The 24,819-nt window shown below is 32.5% G+C and overlaps 1 protein-coding gene across 9 annotated transcripts in view; it reads left to right on the top strand.

The window, feature by feature from the left end:
* SNX13 (sorting nexin 13) overlaps window positions 1-24,819 on the top strand; it is a 119,061-nt gene that overhangs the window by 62,082 nt on the left and 32,160 nt on the right. For all 9 annotated transcript variants that reach the window (XM_025993179.2, XM_025993180.2, XM_072764464.1 and 6 more), the window contains 10 exons: window positions 2,178-2,299; window positions 2,387-2,488; window positions 3,907-3,995; window positions 7,498-7,581; window positions 10,626-10,764; window positions 11,162-11,250; window positions 15,199-15,298; window positions 16,474-16,667; window positions 23,234-23,338; window positions 23,959-24,091. In XM_025993179.2, the coding sequence (XP_025848964.2) occupies window positions 2,178-2,299; window positions 2,387-2,488; window positions 3,907-3,995; window positions 7,498-7,581; window positions 10,626-10,764; window positions 11,162-11,250; window positions 15,199-15,298; window positions 16,474-16,667; window positions 23,234-23,338; window positions 23,959-24,091 (1,157 nt within the window). The remainder of the gene's footprint in view (window positions 1-2,177; window positions 2,300-2,386; window positions 2,489-3,906; window positions 3,996-7,497; window positions 7,582-10,625; window positions 10,765-11,161; window positions 11,251-15,198; window positions 15,299-16,473; window positions 16,668-23,233; window positions 23,339-23,958; window positions 24,092-24,819) is intronic.

Here is a 24,819-nt window from a genome sequence, read left to right as displayed (position 1 = left end):
GCCTGATGTGGGACTCGATCCCGGGTCTCCAGGATCACACCCCAGCCTGCAGGTGGCGGTAAGCCGCTGCGCCACGGGGACTGCCCTTCACTTATTTTCAATGTTATATCTTCTCTAATGAGTTGAGATGGGTTTAAAATGCCTTCTAAAATTAGTAAATTTTATTTTGTTTGAAAATTTCAGTAAATTATGTAAACAGCATTATACTACAAAGCAAAACAGATGTAGTTTGAAAAATTATTTATTCAGCTTGCTTCTAAATTTGTTAGAATGACCCTTTTATGGATAAAATGAGTAATAAATTAGTATTATTCAGTTGGTATATAGTAATGAATTATACCAACTGAATTCTGTTGTAAAATTTTTAGATGTGCATGATTTTGTACAAATAATTCATGTAGGGATCCCTGGGTGGCGCAGCGGTTTGGCACCTGCCTTTGGCCCAGGGCGCGATCCTGGAGACCCGGGATCGAATCCCACATCGGGCTCCCGGTGCATGGAGCCTGCTTCTCCCTCTGCCTGTGTCTCTGCCTCTCTCTCTATCTCTCTGTGACTATCATAAATAAATAAAAATTAAAAAAAAAAATTTAAAAAACAAAACAAAACAAAAAAAAACAAATAATTCATGTAAAGAGTTTTGAAAGATATGTATACAAACTGTGATTTTTTTTTTTAATAGAATACTCTAGAGACTGCTAGATTTAAGTTTTTATTTTTGGCTTTTTGTTGAGGCTGAGTATTATTACTAAAGTTAGTATATGCTTATATACTATGGCACTTATAGTAATCTAAGTAATGTTAACTCCTCAGATCCCTGACTGCAGGTTCCCTTTTTAATGTTAATTTGTTTTTGTGTTCATGTACTTAATAATTTACTGTTTATTCCCACATATGTAACAAAAAGTGCATATAAAAAATATTGAGTGTAAATAACGTGTTTTTATTTGAAAACAGGCATCTGTTATGTTCCTCGATGCCATCATCAACTTCAAGTTTTCTCTCAAAATGTGATAATAATCAAGTTAATTCATTCACTAGCTTTTTTATTATGTTTATTATGTTGTCTTATTATGTTTGGGTAAATAACATAGCAAATTATAGTATGTTTTTTCTTTGCTTCTCTATTGGCCAGCATCTTCATGAATAGATTCTCTTATCTATTTGGTATGTTCCTAAAAAGGCAAATTAATTTGGGTGCTAATTTAAGGAAAATTGGACTGAAAAAAACATTTACTTAAAAATATCACTTAGTCCAAGGAGAAGTGTAAACTCTTTTTGGCTTATCTGTTTTCTTGGTTATCTGTTTCACTGATGTACTAAATTAGCAGTGTTTCTTGAGATTTGTTCCTTTTAAGATAGAATAATAGGTAACTTAATAAAATTAGTAATCACTTTTTTCATGGGTAGTATGTATCATACTTTAAGCCATTTCTGTGTGACTATAATTATTTTGAGTGGTTAAGATTTTAAGTTGTAGTATCTGCAAACAGAAACCACTTAGACTCATACCAAAGATATTTTGTTCAGAACTTGGGCTACATAACTAAAGTGAAGAATATAGAGAATTCAGAAAGGGTTCAGAAGGAACCAAGAAATGTCTCTAATGCTCTTAAAAACAAGCAGAAATGGGATCCCTGAATGGCTCAACGGTTTGGCCTCTGCCTTTGGCCCAGGGCATGATCCTGGAGTCTCAGGGCTCCCTGCATGGAGCCTGCTTCTCCCTCTGCCTGTGTCTTTGCCTCTCTCTCTTTGTCTCACATGAATAAATAAGTAATAAAAATCTTAAAAAATAAAATAAAAGCAGGCAAAAACATTCTGAATCCCTAATTTATACTCTGTCTGAGGTGAGAAATTACCCAATATACCTGTTGTCAGACTCATTTTAGGTTTAACCGAAAAAATTTTTTTCTATATATTTTAAGCACTTAGATAATAAGCCTTAGGCACATGAAATACTTCAAATAATATTGTTCAGCTACTTTGTCAACTAGATTTGATATACCTTGGGTTATGTGAAAGGGAAGGGCTAAGATGTAAGAGTAATTAAGTAAACAAATCTCAGTATGAATAAATTCAGTCTCTGATAATCATGTTATTTAGGAGTCATTAAAATGAATTTATACTCTTTGATTAAAAAGCATTTGTATAATGCTTTTATGTAATGTGTTTTTTATAAGGTCAAAAGAAATAGACTGGCAACCTTATTTTACTACACGCATTGTAGATGATTTTGGCACACACCTACGAGTATTCAGAAAGGCTCAACAGAAGATAACAGAGAAAGATGAACAAGCAAAAGGTAATATCTTTATTCCTTTTGAAAATTAGGACTTTAAAATCTGTCTTTCTTTATCACTCTGTATGTTTTATTCTTTTCTTTGTACAGGTACAGCGGAAGATCTTGTGGATACCTTCTTTGAAGTTGAAGTTGAAATGGAGAAGGATGTTTGCCGTGATTTAGTGTGCACTTCTCCCAAAGATGAAGAAGGTTTTCTTTTCAATTTAACTCTGGATAACAGTGACTATTCAGATTGGTTAGAGACAAGTTAGCAAAGCTGGGAACAAAATAAGGGTAAAGGGTGAAATTATACTTACAAGATAGGTAGCATGGTATAGACAGTGTCACTATTCACCTTATTTTTTAATTCTTAAAAGTATTTTCCAGATTTTCTCTTCTTGAAAGGTCATCTTTAAAATTAAAAGGTGGTGATTAAAGATTACTTCTCTTTTAAAAGATAGCAAGCACAAATATTTTATCATTGTAAATTTACTTTTTATGACCTTTGGTAATTTATTTTCTCTTTGAATTTGTCAATTCTTCAAGAGTATACCTGTATATCCTAAAATATTTTCTAAGAGAATGAGTATAATGATTTTAAATATAGTTTATGGAGTCGAATGGGCGTGGCTTTTCTTTGTGAGAGGTTAGACTGGATAAGCTTTAGTTGAGGAGGTTGTTTTCCTAGTTTTGCAGTCTCTCAGAAAGAGTCTTTGCTACTTGGCACGTTTTTGATGAAAAGGATCAGCTATATAATTACATTCCCAGGAAGTGTTATTAGCATATGAAAAACTACAGAGAAGTATTTCTAGTTGTGGAAACTGTCTTCCTTGATTTTTAAAATGTGCTCTACTATTTGTTTTCCTTTCTTTTCCTCTCCCCTCCTTTTTTTCTTCTTCTTCTTCTTTTTTTTTTTAAATTTTATTTATTTATTCATGAGAGACACACAGAGAGAGAGAGAGGCAGAGACACAGGCAGAGGGAGAAGCAGGCTCCATGCAGGGAGCCTGACATGGGACTCGATCCCGGGTCTCCAGGATCACGCCCTGGGCTAAAGGCGACGCTAAACTGCTGAGCCACCAGGGCCGCCCTCTTCTTTTCATATTTACTGTGTAGTTCAGTTTTTAATTGCCATTTCATTAGCGCTGACATGAAATAATAACTAAGCATAAGAAATAGATATAGTGATGTGCAGTACTTCTATATAAATCGAGCCCTCATGTATTAGTAAAATAGAAGAACATACTCTTTTTCTTTTGTTATTACCTACCAAGATAATGGAGATTCTTTCTTGACAGGTATACTTTAGAATATGCAAATAACTTCTAAGTATGCAAAGATACTGTGTAGTAGAAGTGTAGAATACATGGTACAACTAAAATTGTTTTGGGGAAAACACTTTTATAATTGAAGTTTCTCGATTCAAAAGGTAAAGCTGAGCAGAATGAAATATATTAGTTTAATTAATGAAAACATTTAATGAATACTGATTTGTACTAATTATTAAAATAATAAACTGCTGTATATAAACAGGAAACTACTTATTTCTGCCTTCGTGTGTTTTTAATCACGAATAGGTGGAGATTTGATATTTTCTAATGTTATTATAGCTACCTTTTTCATTTCTAGGATTCCTAAGGGATTTGTGTGAGGTCTTATTATATTTATTGCTACCTCCTGGAGATTTCCAGAACAAGATCATGCGATACTTTGTCAGGGTAAGTTTAAACTCATATCAAATAAATGGGTATAAAGAAACTTAGAGTAGTAATCCTCAAAATATTTGGTTTCTAGACCCTGTTAAATTCTTAAAAGTTACTTAGGACCTCAAAGAGCTTTTGTTTACGTGGGCTTTATTTATCAATATTTACTGTGTTGTAAATTAAAATTAAGAAATTTTGAAAGGCAAGAGTATAGAAGCACACATTCATTAGTTGATTGATACCATCACACCATCATGTTCCTTTTTGAAAATATCACTGTGCACTTCTTATATCCCCCAAAGGTCCCTAGACAATATTTGAGAACTACCTGATTTAGAGTTAGGTATTGGGATTTTGGTTATAATAAAGATATGTTTTAAATTTTACTTAATATAGTTTTACCTCTTCCCATACTGGAATATAGTTTTACCTATAACTATACTGAAATAAGGCTAATTAAAATAACACTTCTAGATAGAAACTTAAAAAAAAAAAGGCAGTTAGTTAGGCAGCTAAGATTCTGCTTCTTACAATTAGAAAATGAGTTAGTGGGGATGAGAACAGTATTCTTGGACTTATTATTCCTTCTATATAGACATTGGAATAGAGTTCTATATATAGATGTAAAGGAATAACATTTTTGTTTTGACTGCTGGTTATGATTGATAAATGCTACTTAGCTACAACCCTTATGCTGGTTGAATGGATAAAATCAGTTTCTAATTTATATGAAAATGAATGCTTAGGATCTTCTTAGTCTTCCATCCAGCAAAATAGATAAGAATTCCTAAGGTGTGCTTTGATGCTTATATGTTATTATTTAAGCAATAGTACACAATTTCTTGGTACCTACCTAAGTCAAGTTCAGCACACTTATATAAGTAGGGTAGTGGTACTGTGAATTGAGTAGAAAATGCTTGATTTTGATGGGATATGTCTGATATTTGTGTTAAGATATGTATTGTTAAGACCCATTATTTGGGCTAGTCATTATCAAGGCTGGTAAATACATGTCTATCACTGAATTCACATCTACCACTGAAGGAAGGTTTTGTATTTGGCAGCAGAATCTTTGTCTACCCGGTAGGCTAGCCAGCCACTGCTGGGCAGTGTCTCAGCAACTTTCACATGGCTGACAATCTTTTCCTTCTTGAAATTTTGTCTTTTCTTGGGTTACATGTCCTCACTGTCCTGATTTTTTTCCTCCTTTGGTCTCCTTTTTAGTCATTTTTATATGCTTTAACTGCTCTTGTATTCAACTTTTAATTAGTTCTGGGCCCTCTTCTTGCTCACCTATTCCTGTGGCTTTAAATACCATGCAAGTGCCAGTGACTTCAAATTTATATCTTTAGTTCAGACTTTGCTTCTGAGCTCCAGGCTCCTCTGACCAGCTGCCCACTGAAATTGCCATTCGATTGACTTACAGCCCTTTTAAACTTTAAATGTCCAAACGGAAATCTTATTCTTGTTTCTATGTCCTGTGTTGCCTTTTAGTCCCTTCTTCATGTTATTAAATGCTATGACCATCCAGCAAATATTTCACATCTCGACTTCTTCCAGAGGTTTGCAAGGCCATGCATGATGTGGCTTTGTTTACCTCTCCAGCCTTTGTACCGTGCAGTCACTATATTCCCCCTGTACTGGTTTCTCCACAAATGCCATTTTCTCCCCACCATAGGGCCATTGCAAACTTTTTTCCTGCTTAGAATGATTCCACTTATTCTTTTGGCTAAATTGTATTCACCCCTCATACCTCACTTCCTAAGAGATGTCTTCCCTGACCACTCATTCTAAGATTCCCCTCATAATTTCCTATTGCTATAGGTGAGTACACAGTTCTTTTCCCTCATAGCATTTACCATATTTAAAAATTATAATTTGTTTTTTTTTTTTACTTGATGCTTCTTTCCTCCATTAGTACTGTAAGGCCCATTAAGACACAGGCCATGTCTGTATCATCATTATCTACCTCATGGTCATGATGGTACCCAGCACATAGCACATATCCAATCAGAGAATTAGTTTTAATAAGAGGAGACTTATTTGCCCTTCTTGCTCTTTGTGTACATAAACTACTGCAGCTCCTTGAAGAGGAAGCTGACTCCTGGGAGACATGAATGAAGATCTGCCTTGTTACATGTGGTTATAGTTTAAAACAAGTAGGATTGTTTAAAGAGCAAATATGTTTTGCTGTAGATTGCTCTTTTAGACCAATATTTCATTTCTTTATTGGTTGAATTTGTCTATAGAGTCCTGCATTCAACAAATCAGGCTTTTCTCTTTAAACTTGATAATTCTTTTTTTTTTTAAACTTGATAATTCTTTATGAGTGTTCGTTTGTTGGTAATTCAAGTTTACCCAAAAGATGTTTTTGTTCAGACTAAATAACAGATTAAAGAGTTCTTACTTCTTTCCTTTATATGGATTGTACAAATCATAGCATTTGTCTGCAATAATTGCTATTTAATCATCTCTGCTTTCTTTCTGTTACCATGTTTTATTTAAAGATTCATGGCCTCAATGACTTTGTAACTTTTTAGCCTTCATATTTGACAGCTGGTGCTTGTCTTAAAGTAGAAGTTATATGGAAATGGCTACTTAGAACCTGTATAGGAATTGAGTCATATGATTACATCTTGACTAACCAAACCCTTTCATGAGGCAAATAAGAAGATCAGAGTAATTTTCACAGACTGACTAATAAGCACCACATTCAAAATTCTTCCCACATGTTTTTTTCTTATTTTGTAAAGAAACTTTCAAAAAACATAGTTTTGTTTATGGATTTTCTCCTTACAGAGTACATTATGAGCATATGTGGCCCGAGACAATTTGAAGGAAGGAATTCTATAAATTAAATAATTTTTTCAAAGTTGGAGACTAAAGCTAATCTTGAAAGAAAAAACAATTCCTTCTAATTTGAGGCTATAAGATGTCTCAAAAGACACTTCAGAAAGTTATTAGAACTACCCCACGTTGAGATGTAGAGATTACTTAAAAAATAAATTAATTAATAAAAATAAAAAAATAATAAGAGGTGCCTGGTTAGCTCAGTTGGTAGAGCATGCTGCTCTTGATCGTGGGGTCATGAGTTTGATCCCTATATTAGGCATAGAGATTACTGGAAAAAGAAAAAGATGTGAAGAAAAGAAAATAATTATGAAACAGAAGAAAAGTTTTATACTTTTAATATAGACGTAGGAATTCATACATGCATATGGTGCCACGTTTTCCCTTTAAAATTTGACATAAATGCTAACATACTAGAGATACCCTTTTGCTTTTTTCCACTCAACTCTTCATGCCATTGTATGTATCCAGTTTGATATAGGTAGCTTCATTTCATTTATTTTAACTGACGTGCATTAGTTCATCTTTCTATGAGATTGTATTGGTTATCAAATTTACATGTATCATACCTTTCTTAAGTAAAAGCATTGTGTTATTTACATTATGCTAACGATTTAAGAAGTATATTAGGTTAAATTTATGTTTGTTTTTTACAATTTTTGTCCAGGAAATTCTTGCACGAGGAATTCTTCTTCCATTAATAAATCAACTCAGTGATCCTGATTATATTAATCAATATATCATATGGATGGTATGTACTTTCTAAAATTACAACTCTGTTTTTAAAACAGTCTTTTAAAATTCAGAAATAGTATTTGGAGATCAGGATGATCAAGCAATAATTTATTAAAGAATTAGGTAAAAATGTGTTTAAAGATAATCTTTGTATTTCTAGTATTTCTGTTTGCTCATATGTTGAATGAGCTAGCCAAATTCTTTTTAAGAAGTTTGTTGTTAAGATTATTCTGTTACAATTTAGATGTTGTTAGTATTTATTTAAATTAAGAACAATTATTTTACTGCCTGAGTATACAGATGATGAGTAATTTTAAAAGCTGCTATTAGGTTTTAAACACAGGTTGTGGTCTGAACTGCTTAAATAGCATGTGCTTTACATTTTTATACCATATAGTGGAGGAAAGTATAGTGTAAGGAACACTGTACAGAGAATGAGAGGATGGGTGTTCTAGATTTGTGTAAGTTGCTTAATGTGTGTATAAGTCACTGGTTTTTTCTTTAAGTCAGAGTTTTCTCATCCATTATATATATCAAAGGGTTATAGTGATTACTAAATTTACTAGGTCTAATTATTTTTGTGTGTAGTATATATGCTTTTCCTCAATAAATTTACAGTCAAGGAAGAGTTGTAAATGGGCGATTGCTGGGGATTCTTTGATATATACTTCTAGATCCTTGATTCATTTTCTTAAAATGGAATTTGTTCTCCACAGTTGTCTTCCATTAACTCAGTCTAGCTTTCTTAGGAAAGAATTACTTTATTTTTTGTTTCTGGTAGCCATTATCAAACTTGACATTGTTTTATTGTTGCTGCAGCAATATTTGTCTTTCCTACCAGTTTGTGGGTTACCTGCAGGCAGAAATTGTTTTGTTAGCTTTGTATTCCTAAATCATTTTATGGAGGTCACATAACTTGATTCTTCTTTTCATTTGTCATTTATTTTAGCATCCTGTTAGGCTCTACCAAATCGTATTTTTAAAATATGCAGATCTGCTAATTAAAAAATTTTTAAATGCATATCATTTGGTTAGGAGTTCTACTCATGAAGTTTATTCTAAAGTGATAAAGAGTTAAATAATCTACATTTAAGGGCAAAACTGGGACGCCTCAGTGGCTCAGCGGTTGAGGTTCTGCCTTTGGCTCAGGGCATGATCCTGGAGTCCCAGGATTGAGTCCTACGTCAGGCTCCATGCAGGGAGCCTGCTTCTCCCTCTGCCTATGTCTCTGCCTCTTTCTCTGCATCTCTCATGAGTAAATAAAATCTTTTAAAAAAAAAAAAAAGAAAAGGCAAAACTAAAAAATTGAAAGCAATTTAAGTATTCTGCATAGAGGATTAAGTAATAGATTATGGCATATTAATACAATACATGCAACCATTAAAAAGAATAATGGTAGTGTATCTTGAATATAAAAAGATGTATATATTTTTTATGTGAAAAGGATAACAAAGTGATATGTGTAGTTACTGCTTTTTAAAAATAATTAAGTAATTATATTTTTAATGATATAATTCGGATAGTATATATACTATTTGAAATCTTAATAGAAAGATAAGATCATAAATGTTTTAATTTTTCTCTTTTGGGGGTGCTTTAGTGGCTTAGTCTGTTAAACATGTGCCTTAGGCTTAGGTCATGATCCCAGGGTCCTGGGATTGAGCCCTGCATCTGGCTTTCCTGTTCAGTGGGGAGTCTGCTTTTCCCTCTTCCCCTACCCTTCTCCCTGGCTTGTGCGTGCTCTCTCTCTCTCTCTCTCTCTCTAATTAAATAATCTTTAAAAATATCTAATTAATTTTTCTTTTGTTTATGTATTTCACTTCTGGAAGTATTGGTTATATAATAAAGTAATTTTTTAAGAAATAGGAAAACATAAAATTTAAAAACATTTCAGTAATGAAATGAGTATTATGATTTAAGAAATTTTTTATAACACAAACATGGATGTTTTATAGGAAATTTAATCACAATACAATTCTGTATAGTCTTTTGGTACAGAAAATGATGCTTATTCACTCGAATGTTATGTTTATCTCTCATTCTTGGGATTAAGAATTATTTTTTTTCCTATATATTTTTATGGTGTATTTTTTAAATACAAACTAATTAAGGATAAGCCTTGTCTCTTACTGTGGGAATAGATTACCTCATTTTGTTATCTTCAACTAGAGCAGATAAGTGGACAGCTGTTTGTTTCTTAATGTATTCGTAGAAAAAGCAGGTCTTTAATAACCTACCATTGAAGTAAAATTTACATGAAGTGTCAGAAATTACCGAGTAGTCTTCTAAAGTCTTGTTCTAATTTTGCACTTCCCTAGCACCATTTGAGAGTTCTTATCTTTCCATATTCTAATGAACATTGGGCATTGCCATTTTGTTGTGGTTAACTTGAATATGCCTGATGATTAATGATATTGAGCATCTTTTCCTGTGCTTATTAGCTAGTTTTTCTCTAGTTCTAGACTGAAACAGTCCTCAGTTCTGTGACTCCTTGTAGAGAATGGACAATATCCCAAGTCTACTACCTTTCATACCTTCCCATACTACTTTACTTATGTTTTTTTTGGCAGTGATAGTGGTTAGTCACTTCATAATATCCTCAAGTACTTTTTGTCTTTGTTATTTACTTGATGAAACCACACTCTGGTTAAATTCAGCTCAACTGTCAGCTTCCATTCCAGTTCTTAAATAGCACATGGATAGAGGAAAAAAAAAAATAACAGAATTATTTATGTCATCACATTGATTCTGTTCGATTTAGGTCGGAGAATGCCACTCTTCTGTTTAAAACCCTCCAGTAACTTTTCATTCCACTCAGAATGAAAGCTATAACATGTACTGTACCCTACCAGATTTGCCTTCCATCGCCACTAATCTCATCTTCTACTCCTCTATCTTTCTTTGGGACCATAAGTACAGAGATTTTCATTTTATTTTCTTAAAAGCACTGACATAAACACTTGGTAGTGTCTACCCAGCACATGGTAGGCACTAAAGATTCTTTTTTTCCTTACTAAATAATTCCCTCTCTCACTTGTTTTTTTTTAACTTTGTTTTCAGATCCGTGATTCTAATTGTAACTATGAGGCCTTTATGAACATTATTAAATTGAGTGATAATATTGGAGAGCTAGAAGCAGTCAGAGATAAGGCAGCAGAAGAATTACAGTATCTTCGATCTCTAGATACAGTCGGTGATGGTGAGTAATTTAAGTACAGAAATGTTTACTTATTTAATCATTAGTGTATCTTTAACCAAAACTTTAATTTACCTAAATGTCATTTTATGCTATTAGTTATTTTCTCCTTACCTAAATCTAAATCTTTCTTATTTTGTTGACATGTGATAAGAAAGAAAGCTAAGAAAATATAATTTTCTGAATGTGAGGCTATTAATAGTGTAATTATCTCCAAAGTAAAAATAATAGGAATGGTTTAATTTTAATTAAATATATTCACTATAAAATTCCAGGTTATTTCTTTTATTAAATAATTACTCTGTTCATTAGTTATTATGTTAAATTATGGTATGTACATGTTTGAAGTATTTCATAAATAACATTACCACTAGCTCATAATTAATTTGTTTGTATTTAGATATCAACACTATCAAGAATCAAATAAATAGCTTATTATTTGTAAAGAAAGTATGTGACTCAAGAATACAGCGGTTGCAGTCAGGCAAAGTAAGTAAAGTACTTTCAAATTAATGTTTAGTTAAAAATACTCTATTCACTTAAATATCTAGCAAATGATAAGAAGTGGGATATTAACCAGTGTAGCCCTCCACAAAAATACTTGTAGAAAAAATTTCTCTCATACACTATATTGTAAGTATTTGTTAAAAAAAGGTAAAGGGATTAAAACACTTCCTGAAAAATGCTGCAATAATTAAAGATTTTTTTATTGATTTATTTATTCATCTCTTAATTTTTTATTCAAAATTAACCACTTACATAGTTTTATACATTGGGCAACATATGAGATGGACCGAACTCTCTTCATAGAACTTATATTTTAGTTGCAGAATAAAAAAAAAAACCCAATAAATAATATGTTAAAAATGTTAAAAACAAGTAAAATATATAAAAAAAGTCAAAGCAAAGAAGAAAGATACAGAATGTCTAGGAATGTTTTAGATAGATGCTAAGTGATTTGGTAACATTTGAACTAAGAGAAATCTGATAGAATAATGAGAGAGACTTGAGAATTGTTTTTTATAGATTAATTTTTTAGGTAGAGGTAAAAAGCATATGCAAAGGCACTGAGATATAAAGTGCTTGGTGAGTTAGAGTAAGTCAGCATGGCTGGTCTAGAATGAATGAGAAGGGATGATAGGAGGAATGAAATTGGAGAGGAATCGTGAGGGTTAGATCATATATGGTTTTTCTACCATAGCAAGATTTTTAAAAAATTCTAATTGTGATGGGAATCTCTTGAAGATTTGTGCTAGCAAGTGGCATTATCTGATTTATGAGTTAAAATGATTACCTGAGCTCTTTGTGATGTTTAGATTGGGGTGGAGTTGGTGGGGGACAAGAATGGAGACCGAGAGATCATTCAGGAGACTATTGCTTTAGGCCAGTAAGAGATATCTGCAGAGGTTGTGAGAAGTAATTGGAGACTGGATATAGTACTAACAGATTTGCTAATACATTAAATATTGAGTGAGAAAGAAAAAAAAAAAAAGGACTCAAGGAGGATTCCTAGAGTTTTTGACCTAAGCAGCTATATGAATAGTGTTGCTGTTTACTAAAATGGATAATACAGGAAAGAGGTTTGGAAGATAGAATCGAATTTTAGATGTTTTGGTTTGCAATCCCTGTTTGACAATCATAGAGACCTACCAGTTGGTAAAACTGTAGTCAAAGGGAAGATTGGTGATAGACCTAAACTTTGAAGGTCTCAGGATTATTAGATGTTTATTTAAAGTAAAGAGACTGGATGAAGTTACCTAAGAAAGTGAGTGTAAGTAGGGAGATAACCAAGGACTTAGTCTAGAGGCAGTATAGTTACTTGAGTTCAAGAAAAGTGGAATATTTAGCTAAAGGAAACAGAGGAGGTGGCTGGTAAAATTGAAGGAAAACCTGGGACTGTGGTATTCTAGAAGCCAAGTATAGAAAGTTTTTAAAGAGGTGAGAGGTCATGTCATGTCAAAGGCTACTAATAAGTTGAGTAAGATAAAGACTTAGAATTGAACATTAGATTTGCCACTAGGGGATAGTGGTGATCTGATAATAACATTTTGGAGTAATGGAGAGATACCTTTGATTGGAGCTCCTCCAGGAGAAAATGAGAAGAGATGAATTAGAAACAGTGGTTATAAGTAGCTCTTTGGAGAGGTTTTACCCTAAAGAAGATCAGAGATTTGGATCTTGAAAGTAGAAAAGAGCACTTTTTACTACCTTGGTTTTTAGTGTAGTCAAGTGTTTTTTTTTTTTTTTTTTTTGGCTGGTTTTCTAGTTTGGAAATTTATTATGACTCTCTGGGGCTGTAATTTTGCAATGTATTTAAATTTCTTAAGGAATAGGAGACTTAGTTTTATAAATCTCGAGTTTAGTTTGCTGGATTAATTAACTCCCATTTCTTGAGGCCCACATTTGTCGTATACCTGAGTGTACGTATACCTGAGTGTACATATACCTGAGTGTACATGTATGTATGTCTTTGTTTCAGTTAACTGTATTTTAAAATTATATACCCACGTACATTCAGTATAGCTGAATGATACAGTTTTACTTATGCTTATTGTTTCTTTCATTAGTTTACCTTATCTAGGCCTTAGAGTTAGAATGATTTTTCAGCATCATTTTTTTTTTAAATCTGTTTGTTTAGACATCTTTTTTTTTTTTTTTAAGATTTTGTATTTATTTTGTGAGTGTGTTTGCATGAACGGGGGGAGGGACAGAGAGAGAAGGTGAGAGAGAGAGAGAGAGAGCAAATCCTTAAGATGACTCCCCACTGGGTATGGAGCCCAAAGTAAGCCTTGATCCCAGGACCCTGAGAATATGACCTGAGCCGAAATCAAGAGCTGGATGCTCAACTGACTGAGCCACCTAGGCAGGCACCCCAGTGTCCAGACACATTTTGATAGCAAATCCCTTGAAAATTTAGATATCTTTTTTGAAGCCCATCAATTCTATTTTGAATATCAAACTTTACCTTTTTAGTAGCTTGGGTCAAATAGTATTTTTTCTTGGGAAGAACAATCAGAATCTCCACAGAGATGAAGTTTTTTAACCATACTACTCATCTTGAAATCTTAGAAGGCCCTTTATCTTTTTTATTACAAATAAAGTTGTAGTGAATAGTCTTGTGCATTCCATATCTGTAGAGCTGCTTTTGGGAAAGAGAAAGAAGAGGTAAGTTTGAAGATAGAGGATTTATTTTTATTTTTGTTTTTATTTTTTTTAAGATTTTATTTATTTATTCATGATACACATAGAGAGAGAGAGGCAGAGACACAGACAGAGGGAGAAGCAGGCTCCATTCCGGGAGCCCAATATGGGACTCGATCCTGGGACTCCAGGATCACGCCCCAGGCCAAAGGCAGGCGCTGAACCACTGAGCCACCCAGGGATCCCCCAAAGATAGAGGATTTAGATAGGAGAAAACATATGCTAGGTTGCTTTATGCCAGACATTGTAATTCAGTTATCTATTATTATACAGTATTTATATGAAGGGAAATACTAATTAGGAGGAAGTTTTTTCCTTTTCTCAAGTTCTCTTCATTCTCCTTTATGTACTATCTACATCTAATTTAGGATCTGCCCCTAATTAAGGTGGCCTGTGTAACTTGCAGAAAAATCTTCTGATCTTTTTTATTTTTTAAATAGAGGGTTGTGAGATAAGGATTTAAGAATACGGAGAAACTGGTGAGTACAGGTCACAGAAACATCATGGGTTTTAATGGGAGAGGCTGCAGGTTTTGAAAACATGAAGTCATTCTTGCCAGCTTTGTGATCATAGGCAGCCTATCTGATTTCAGCCTTCTTTTATCTGTTAAGTGGGGTAGGTGTTATCTATCCAATGGGATTATTGTGTAGAATAAATAAGTAATATGTATAATGTACATAGCACAGTGCTTGAGATGTAGATGCTCTTAATTTTGAACTTTTTTTTTTCATCTGTATGTAGTTACCTTGCTATATTTGAAAACTAAATATAATTTACTACTTAGGTAATCTGAGAAGAAACATATTTTCTATAGAAGATTGTAGAGTTTTTACTCTGTTAGAAGCAAAATTACTTTTTTGGAATATTTTGTTTTCTCAGTGGATAGACTTCAGTCTCTACTTGAAAATGCTGGAATTTACTTATTCTTGGACATTGTAAGCATTCCAGACATCTCCTTTAGCTCCTAAAATGTTCATTTTCATTTGGAATATGTACATAGAGAAAATTATTTTGTATTGAAAGAAATGAATGCTTATCATACTTTCAATGCATATTCACTAAGTAATTCTTCAAATAACTAGGGGTTCTGTAGGCTGAGACTCTTGGGAACCCACATGACTGAGAAGGAAAAAAACTTTATTCCATTTTAGTTTAATATTTTTATATTTATGTAAAGATCTTTTACCTACTGAGTGAATAGATGAACTATTAACCCACATTTACTTTTATTTGTAGGAAATAAATACTGTGAAACTGGCAGCAAACTTTGGGAAACTTTGCACAGTCCCCCTGGACAGCATTCTTGTGGACAATGTTGCACTACAATTTTTTATGGGTAGGTAAATCCATTTTATGAAAATAATATACCCTTTAAAATTGTTAATAATTGTAAATATTATTACACTTTAAATACCTGATATTAAGCATGCTAAATATGTCTTTTTTCCATTCTTCATTCTCTGAAGTGTCCCTTTTTTGGAAATCATAGAGGTTGAGATATATTTTGTTTAGAAGGAAAGAAATGCTTATTATAACTTAATGTGCATTTGTTAAATTGCTTATTTAAATTCTAGGAGATTCTATGAATTTAAATATTTGAGAAAGTGCACTTTATCAGCAACACACACTGTTTATAACGTCTCATTTTGTGCACGAATAGGGGAAGGAATTTGTTTTTATATCATTTTAATATATACAAAATTTACTAATTTTATTAATATTATAGCTAACCCTTGAACAACATGGAATTGAGTTGCACAGATTCATTTATTTATACATGGATTTTATTCAATAAATACAATATAGGAAAATAAATGTATTTTCCTTATTAGTAACACTTTCTTCTCTAGTTTACTTTAAGAATAGAGTACATACAAAATGTTATATGTGTTAATTAACTATTTATGTAATTAGTAAGATTTCCAGTCAGTAGTAGATTATTAGTAGTTATGGTTTTGGGGAGTCAGGAGTTATAAGTGGATTTTTGACTGTATGGTGAGTCAGTGCCCCTTACCTAACCTCTGCATTGTTCAGTGATAAGCCATGCATCAAAATTGCTTTTATCTGGAGGACATTTTCAGTAAACCTCCCTGATTCGATTCTTCATTTTCATGACCAAAAACATAAATATATGGCTTGTTGAAGATCCCAATCTTTACTTTTAATATTTGTAGAAATATTAGTATTATAATTAATCTTTACTGAGAACAGAAGCTGAATGTTACTGATGTAGTTTTTTCTGATGAAACCTTCCATAGCAGTTTTATCTTCTAGAAATTTTATCATGGAAAATGAGATTTAAAAAATGTGCATCCATTTGTGTGTTTTGCATAACTACGGTCTTATTAACCTAACCGATTTGTGATGTAAGTATTCTTTACCTCAAGTATTTACTTAAAATGTAGAATTTTGAGTATTTGAAACTTTAATTCTTGTTAACTTATCATGTGGCTACATGCACCCAAAATGTTTGACATTAATATCTGTGTTGTTATGGGTTTTGTTCGGTAGATTACATGCAGCAAACTGGAGGTCAGGCACATCTCTTCTTTTGGATGACAGTGGAAGGATACCGAGTTACAGCCCAGCAGCAACTAGAAGTTTTATTAAGTCGTCAGAAAGATGGAAAACATCAAACCAACCAGACTAAAGGCCTTTTAAGAGCAGCTGCTGTTGGAATATATGAACAGTATTTATCAGAAAAGGTGAGGCTCTATTTTCGTTACCATATTCTTATCTTCTTTGGTAGTCATTAGTAATAGTAATAATTTTTTAATGCTTATGAATATTCATTACTCATACCAGGCACAGCTACTTGCAAATATTGTCTCATTTAATCCTGGTAAAAGTCTTTTTGTATATTACTATCCTTATTTTATAGGTAAAGAAACTCATGTTTGGAAAATTGAATTAATTTTACCAAGGTCATAAATACTAATGTCAAAGTCAAGATTCAAAGTCACACACACGCTAGATTCAAGGACATTAAAGATTGAAAATAAAAGAATGGGAAAAGATAATGCAAACAGTAACCAAAACAGAGCTGGAGTGGCTATATTAATAGTAAACAATAGATTTTCAAAGAAAAATTGTTACTAGAGAGGAACATTTTATAATAATAAAAGGGTCAGTTGATCAGAATGTTAAAACAGTTTTAAACACAACAGCAAAACCTCCACATACATAGGACAAAACCTGACACAAGTGAAAGGAGAAATAGACAATTCAACAATAATAGTTGAAGATTTCAATACCCACTCAATAACTGATAGAACAATTAATAGAAAGTGACCAAAGGGAAAAATTTGACCAAAGGGACAAAGATATACAAGAATTGAAGAACACTATAAACCAACTAGACCTAGCACTTCTATAGAATTCTTCCCCTAACAATAGCAGAATACATATTATTTTCAAGCTCACGTGGAACATTGTCTAGGATAGACAATGGCCTTTGCTAGGCCATAAAGCAACTCTGGATTTAAAAGAATGGAAATCATAAAAAAATATGTCCTTTTATCATAGTAGAATTAATTAGTAATTAACAGAAGGAATTTGAGAAATTATAAATATTTAAAAATTAAATCACATTTCTGAATAGTCTCTGGATCAAATAGAAATTAGAAGGAATATAGAAGGTATTTTGAATTGATTGAAAATAAGAACACAATGTATAGGAATTGTGGGATGAAATAATTATGGCAGTGCTTAGAGGGAAATATGTTGCTTTAAATGCCTAGTTAGAAGAAAGATCGCAAAATGGCAATTTACATTTTTACCTTAAACTAAAAAAGGAGGGACACCTGGGTGGCTCAATGGTTGAGTGTCTGCCTTTGGCTCAGGACGTGATCCTGGAGTTTCGGGATTGAGTTCCACATCGGGTTCCTTGCATGGAGCTTGCTTCTCCTTCCTCTGCCTCTCTCTTTGCCTCTGTCTCTCATGAATAAATAAATAAAATCATTAAAAAAAAATCTTTCTAAAAAATAAACTAGAAAAGGAGACTACAGGCCAGTATCTTTCATCGATATGGATACAACAGTCCTCAAAATTCCTCACACTCCAATGTTTGTAATGGTTATGCTATAATACCTTTTAATTTATACATACTAGCACAAAAACTGTATTTGAATTTTAGGTGTGAATTGTATTTGAAAACTGCTTAGTCCATTTGCTTATATTTTTTTTGTATGAAACATACTTTTAAAAGACTGTACATTTTGAAGAGTAATAATATAACAGACACATTTATATTCCCTATCTAGCTGAAGAAATAGAACATTTACTGTGCTTTTGAAGATCCTTAGTACATTCTTCACCTTTCATTTTCGCCTGTTTCCTTACTTGGTGATGAAACCAATTTCCTGTAATTATTCACTTGCTTTGCCATATCATTTTACCATACATGTATGTTCTAAAGCAATATATTGCTTAGCTTTGTTTTTTAAACTTTATATAAATGGAATGATACTATATGCATTGCTTTTATTCTTATTATTATATTGAAATTTATGCATATTGGTTTATATAAATGTAGTTCATTTTCATTTAAGTATTTCATCATACAGATATACAAGAGTTTATTTACTTTTGAAAATATTTATAAGCAGTTTGGTTTGTTTCCCTTTGCTTTCTGTTATACTTCTGAATATTGCTGTTCATGTTTCTTCATGCACACATTCAAGAGTTTCTGCTATTTAAAAACTCAGTTTTAGTGTATATATGTAAGTCTTTCTATGTTAATTTTTAAAGTAGGTTATAGAGTCAGTTCTGTTGTATGTAGTCCAGTAGTATGGGTTACAATTAATATTGGAAAAATAAAAAATTAATAGTTTTTAAGTCAGTTTCTTACAACATTTTATTTTACGATTTTATTTATTTATGCATGAGAGATGCAGAGAGAGAAAGACAGGCAAATGGAGAAGCAGGCTCCCTGCAGGGAGCCTGATCTGGGACTCGATCCCACCTGGGATCACAACTGAGCCAAAGGCAGACGCTCAACCACTGAGCCACCCAGGTGCCCTTCTGTCAGCATTTTAAAGATAGTGTTTCATTGTTTTCTGGCTCTCATTATTTCCAGTGAGAAATCAGCTATAAGTTTAATTGTTATTCTTTTAAAGTTAGTATCTTTTTAAAGTATTGAAAGTCATCCTGAGTCTTGGGAAACCCTTTTCCAGGACACAGTAAGTCCTTTTTTTTTTTGCAGTGAATGGCGAAGAATGAGAAAAAAATACAAAACCAATTCATGGTTCCAGAATTCAGGGCTGAAGGCAATATTTTAGTGTCAAATGACTATGGCATGGATTTTCCACCTTTGGTAGTAATTGCTGTCTTTTCCCCTTGCTTCTAATATTGACAGCCATTATTTGGTGTTCACAATAATGGATTCTCCGTTGTGTAGCACTCCATGTATGGCTTAAGTACATTGTTACCATGAATGTTGACAGTCTCTCTTCTACTTTTCCTGTCCTGTGCTGTGTATTGTGATACATTATGAATTTAACATTATGAATTTGGTAACCATGTTTTCTAAAAGTGTGAATAATGAAAATGAGAATGATGACAGTGCCAATATCAGCATGACCTAGACATTGCCAAAAAAGAAGACTAAAGGACTGGGTCATTTTAATGACAAATAGAAGGAGCCATATATCTTGGGTTAGGGAGAGGAAATAACCAAAATAAAACATACTGACTGGGGCAGCCCCGGTGGCGCAGTGGTTTAGCACTGCCTGCAGCCCAGGGTGTGATCCTGGAGACCTGGGATCGAGTCCCACCCACATCAGGCTCCCTGCATGGAGCCTGCTTCTCCCTCTGCCTGTGTCTCTGCCTCTGTCTCTCTCTCTGAATTAAATAAATAAAAAATCTTAAAAAAAAAAAACCATACTGCATGATGTGCAAGACATATTTTGGGATTGGTCTTAGTGGAGAAGGGGATATAAAAGCAAATGTGGAAACTGAATTTTGCAAATGAACTATAAAGAGTTATATTTCATGATTCAGCTTTCAACTGAAACATCCTATAGGTATAAACAAGAGAGAAGTTTTGATAACAAGTTTTGGCTGTTGGAAATTTAGAACTTACTCTTGCAGATCTTACCAGCAGTCATGCTTTCTGTAGTATCTTGTGTTATATCAGATTGTGGCAACAAGAGTATATTTCCCGTTGCTACTAGGTACTTTGATTTGAGAAAAATGGGAGTTTTAAATATCTTCTTGATTTCTAAGATTTTAATAAATTGCAGAAAACATAAACTTTACTTACACATTTGCATATTTAGCAGACAGTGCAAATGTAAATTTTAACAAACTTCCTTTCAGTCCATAAACTTCCTACCAAAGAAAATGAAAACCTCTTACCTGCTACATATCTTATATTCTATATTCTTTTATACAACACTGCTAAAACAGAGTATCATTTACCTACATGTGATATTGAGGTTTTCATAGTGGAGTTTTTTTGGTCAGAGTTTAGTTTCTTGAAAACATTCAGAAATAATGATATTTTTGACATTATAAAAATGCCAGAAAATAACTTCTTTAGACATTTGCTTCAACATGGCTATCATTGTTGCCAGCCATAGAAAAGAAGCTAAAATTTTGACATGCAGTAAATTTCATATTTTCAAAGAATGGGTTAAGAATAGTTTCCCCTAATTTGAAAATAGATTAAAAATAAATATGGTGAAAAGAATTACGGTAAACAGAAGTTTTTTTTTTTTTCCTAGAACTGTTAAATGATCTTTGAAGAGGCTAAAAGGAACCTTGAAAAGGATAGATTGATCTGAATTGTATACGTGTAGGCTATTTAAAAAAATCATACAGTGAAAAAAAATAACTATTTTTTTTTAAATGAGACTGCTGAGAACTCAAAAAAATATCACAAGAAAGGGACAGCTGGCTTTTAATAGATTTTCTCAGTTTCTTTACTAAAACTATAATTTATTTGGAATCTACCTTCCCTGTCACAACTTTAAATGATCTGTGTGTTTTAAAACCATTTTCCTTGAGAAAGAGAGGTATAACTTTTAGTAATATCCATTAGACTTTGAAATGTTTAAAATAGGCATTTTAGACATAGAAAATAGGCTTTTTATTTTTATTTTTTTATTTTTTATTTTTTTTGAAAATAGGCTTTTTAGATGTAGATAGTCTATATGGTAAATTCATAGATGCATTGGATTTACTGATCTAAAAACTTGCTGTTTTTAGTAAGTGAAATCTCATTATTCTATGCCTAAATGATTTTACTGAAAGGATATTTACTTAATTTGATGTCATCACATTGAACTGATAAGGGAAGTAAATGTGATATAGACTTAAGAACAGAGTTAGAGGTCAAAGTGAATTTTGTATTTGATTATATCAGCTATACCACTTGGTTTAAAAAAAAGAAAAAAACTGATGTCCTGAAGTCTCCAGGCAGACCAGGGAGGTATTGTTAAAAAAGGAAACACAAAAAGTAAAAATATTCTTTGGGATCATGGAATAGAAAGAAAATAATTTTTTAAATTAAATGTAGATAATACCTGTTTAGTCTTATTGCAGATATATACTTTTTTAAAAAGTCTTACATTTATGCATTTTAACAATACACAATAATATAGCCTACAATATTTAAATACCTATTAAAGAGCATAAAAATAAAGAGCTTAAATTGTATATTGAAGGACAAAACCTAAATAGTTATGCTTTTCTCAAATATTATCTATTTAATTAGTCCTATTACTAACTGCTGCTGTTAACTAGTGCTCTTGCTGTTTTGCTTAACCACATTTGTCTAGAAAAGTACAGAATACAGATTAATAATTTTGGAAAATGCGTATTTTTGCATTTTTATGTTAGAGTAGTAAGAAAATACATAAATATTTTTTCTCTATTACTTTTTTTGAGGGGGGGGAGATCTGGTTGGTTGTGTCCCCAAGATAACTCTTTAAAAGTGTTGGTCACGTTATACAAGGGTGAGTCCTAATCCCGTTCCATATATTTGAAACTATAGGAGAAAGTAAACTTAAATGTAAAATGTTATGATTTTTCAAATTTGCATCTTCTTATTTCCTAGAAACTGAGTTTCATGAGCTTGGAGGGCAACCGGAAGGACAAAACTAGCTAACACTAGTTCCTCCTTAATTTTTGTCACATACTTGGAAGTTGTTCAGTTCTTTTTTTGTTTCAGGGAAAAACACATACGCACCACAACATCACATCCTCCCATACACAAACAACAAATAAGAACCCTTCCCTTCCTCCTTCAAAAAACCCCACCCACCACACAACCTTCTTGGGTTTACCAACTAGAATGTTGGATGAACCAGGGAGCATTAGACATTGGATAGGCCTTTTCCTACATATTTATGCTCTGCTGTTTACTTATTCTTTAAATCTTTTCCCTTTTCTGTATTTATCCACTCTTTTCCTTGGATATTCTGTTGGGTAGCATATTTTAATTATTTAAACAATGCTTTCTTGTGCAGGTTTCTTTAGAAGTTAACATCCTTATTACTAATTTATTCTCCAGAGCCTTCAGAGCTAAAAATTCAGAAGTTGGTATGCCGAAGATGATGATATTTCTGGCTTTTCAGCATTTTTTTCTTTCAATAAAGAAATTTTTTCACATTGAACATTAAATTTTATATTTCTGGGGCATATTTGTCATATTATGCAATTTAAAATGGAAGTTGTTAGAAGAAATTAACTTTTTATGTTTTTTGCCCTCCCATATCATACTGGAACTTTGCTGCAGCATTATAAAGCCAAATTTAGGAGAAGGGTAGTCTCTTCAAAGGCTATTTAAAAAGATTATTTCTAGTGTTAAGTAAGTAACAAGTGCCTTACTCTTTTGGCAATCGTGTTAAATACATATCCAGGACTACTGGATATTAAACTCTAATTCCTCATGACATTGTTTCCTGTGTGCCAGACACTGTGCTAGTATGCCTTATGGTTACATATTAATATGGTTACACAATAACCATAGGTGGATTATCTCCATTTTGCAGATTGAGGAAATGAAGCCTCTTGAGAGGTAACTAAGCAAATGTCAAGATTTAAATTCATGTTTGTCTCCCCATCTACTTTATACTACATGATGACAAGAAGATTTGGTTCTTATTTCAGCCTCCTTAAACAGCTACATGGTGTTTACAAGCCAAGGATTTTTTACCAATTACTTCAATAATATAGTTCCATTATGTAGTTCTTCTACTCTAAAGAATTAACTTGTATTTAGAAACTTAAAAAGTCATTACTACTATTATTTTTCTCTGTTTGTTAGGCATCTCCAAGAGTTACCGTTGATGATTATTTGGTGGCAAAATTAGCAGATACTTTGAATCATGAAGATCCAACCCCTGAAATCTTTGATGACATTCAAAGGAAGGTATTGTATATAGCATCTATCATTAAATCTTTCTTAATGAAAAAAAATGTATATTATATGCATGTAATTCATTTTTTAAAAGGTTATTGAAACATAAAAATATAGTGGTAACTAAAAAGATAATTTAACACTTCTCATAAACGAAAAAGGTAGGCTAGTTTTTTGTTTATTTAATTGAAAAATGAGGAAAATTCTTATGTTGGGTTATTTAAATCTGAAAAAGAAAATCTGACTCAAGGATCAGACAAATAGTCTTAGAATTTCATGAGTTGATGATGTGTAAATTACCTGACTTAAATTTATTTTACTCTGTTCCTGGAGCCTTTGTGTGAACTTGTTTCATAGAGAACACTACTTCCTGGAACATTATACATATAAGCTGTCATGTGACCTGTGTTTCAGTGGGACCGTTTTCAATGCAGTTAGGTACATTAGGTGAAATTAGTTGAGAAATCATTAGTTGTGATGTTGTGATGTAGGCTTATTGCTGGCCTCATAGATATGGAACCATAATGATTCGTTATAGCAAGACCTCTTCCTAGCTTTTGGTGAAATCTTATTATTGGAAAGTAGTACATTATCTCTATTAATGATGGAATATCTTGATTTATTTCAATAAGGTTTATGAATTGATGCTACGAGATGAAAGATTTTATCCTTCCTTCAGACAGAATGCACTTTATGTGCGCATGTTAGCTGAGCTGGATATGTTAAAAGATCCTAGTTTCAGAGGATCAGATGATGGTGATGGAGGTAAGGTGGCTTACGCGCATATTTGTGTGTGTGTGTGTGTGTGTGTACATGTATTTCTATATATATAGTTTACCAAAAAATGATGTTTTAAGCAAGATAAAAAATGCCTTGAAGCCCAATATAAATTGTAAAATATTTAAATCTCTAGAAATGAATGACAGAGTTTAGTTACTACACTAAATTAAGATGTTGAAAATTTAATAACAGATTAGTATTCTCTTTTGCTATAACATGGTCACAGATTCTTTTAAAAAATATTTATATAATGCTTCCTGTTTTAATTTTAATCACATTATTTTTCTCACCGTATCAAATCGTACTTTCTCTTGTTTTTTCGTGTTTATAGACAGTTATCAAATTCTTGACAAAATGTGGGCCTAGATTGATTTTAGATTCTATTTCTGGATTTTCATATTGTTGATAACAAAAGTAAATTACACCTTGTTTTGCTTCTGATTCCTCTTTTACCTTGATTTGTCTTTGGTGGAAAGATTTAAGAGGTAGGCAGACCACAGAAGGAAATAGGAGGTATATAATTGAATAAGGAGGATAGAGAACTATTTGCTCATTTTAATTATCACCTTACTATTAACTAAGGGGTAATCCTTGGTAGAATTTCCTGTTTACTTTTTGTGACCCTAGGTCTGAGAAACCAAGAAATGATCTTGGGCATTTAGAGTTATTGAAACTTGAAAGCAACACCAACTGCCTCTTTGTAAAAGACACAT

Source organism: Vulpes vulpes, chromosome 7, assembly GCF_048418805.1.
Source record: "Vulpes vulpes isolate BD-2025 chromosome 7, VulVul3, whole genome shotgun sequence".
NCBI lineage: Eukaryota > Metazoa > Chordata > Mammalia > Carnivora > Canidae > Vulpes > Vulpes vulpes.
This window is presented reverse-complemented; position numbering and strand designations above follow the sequence as displayed.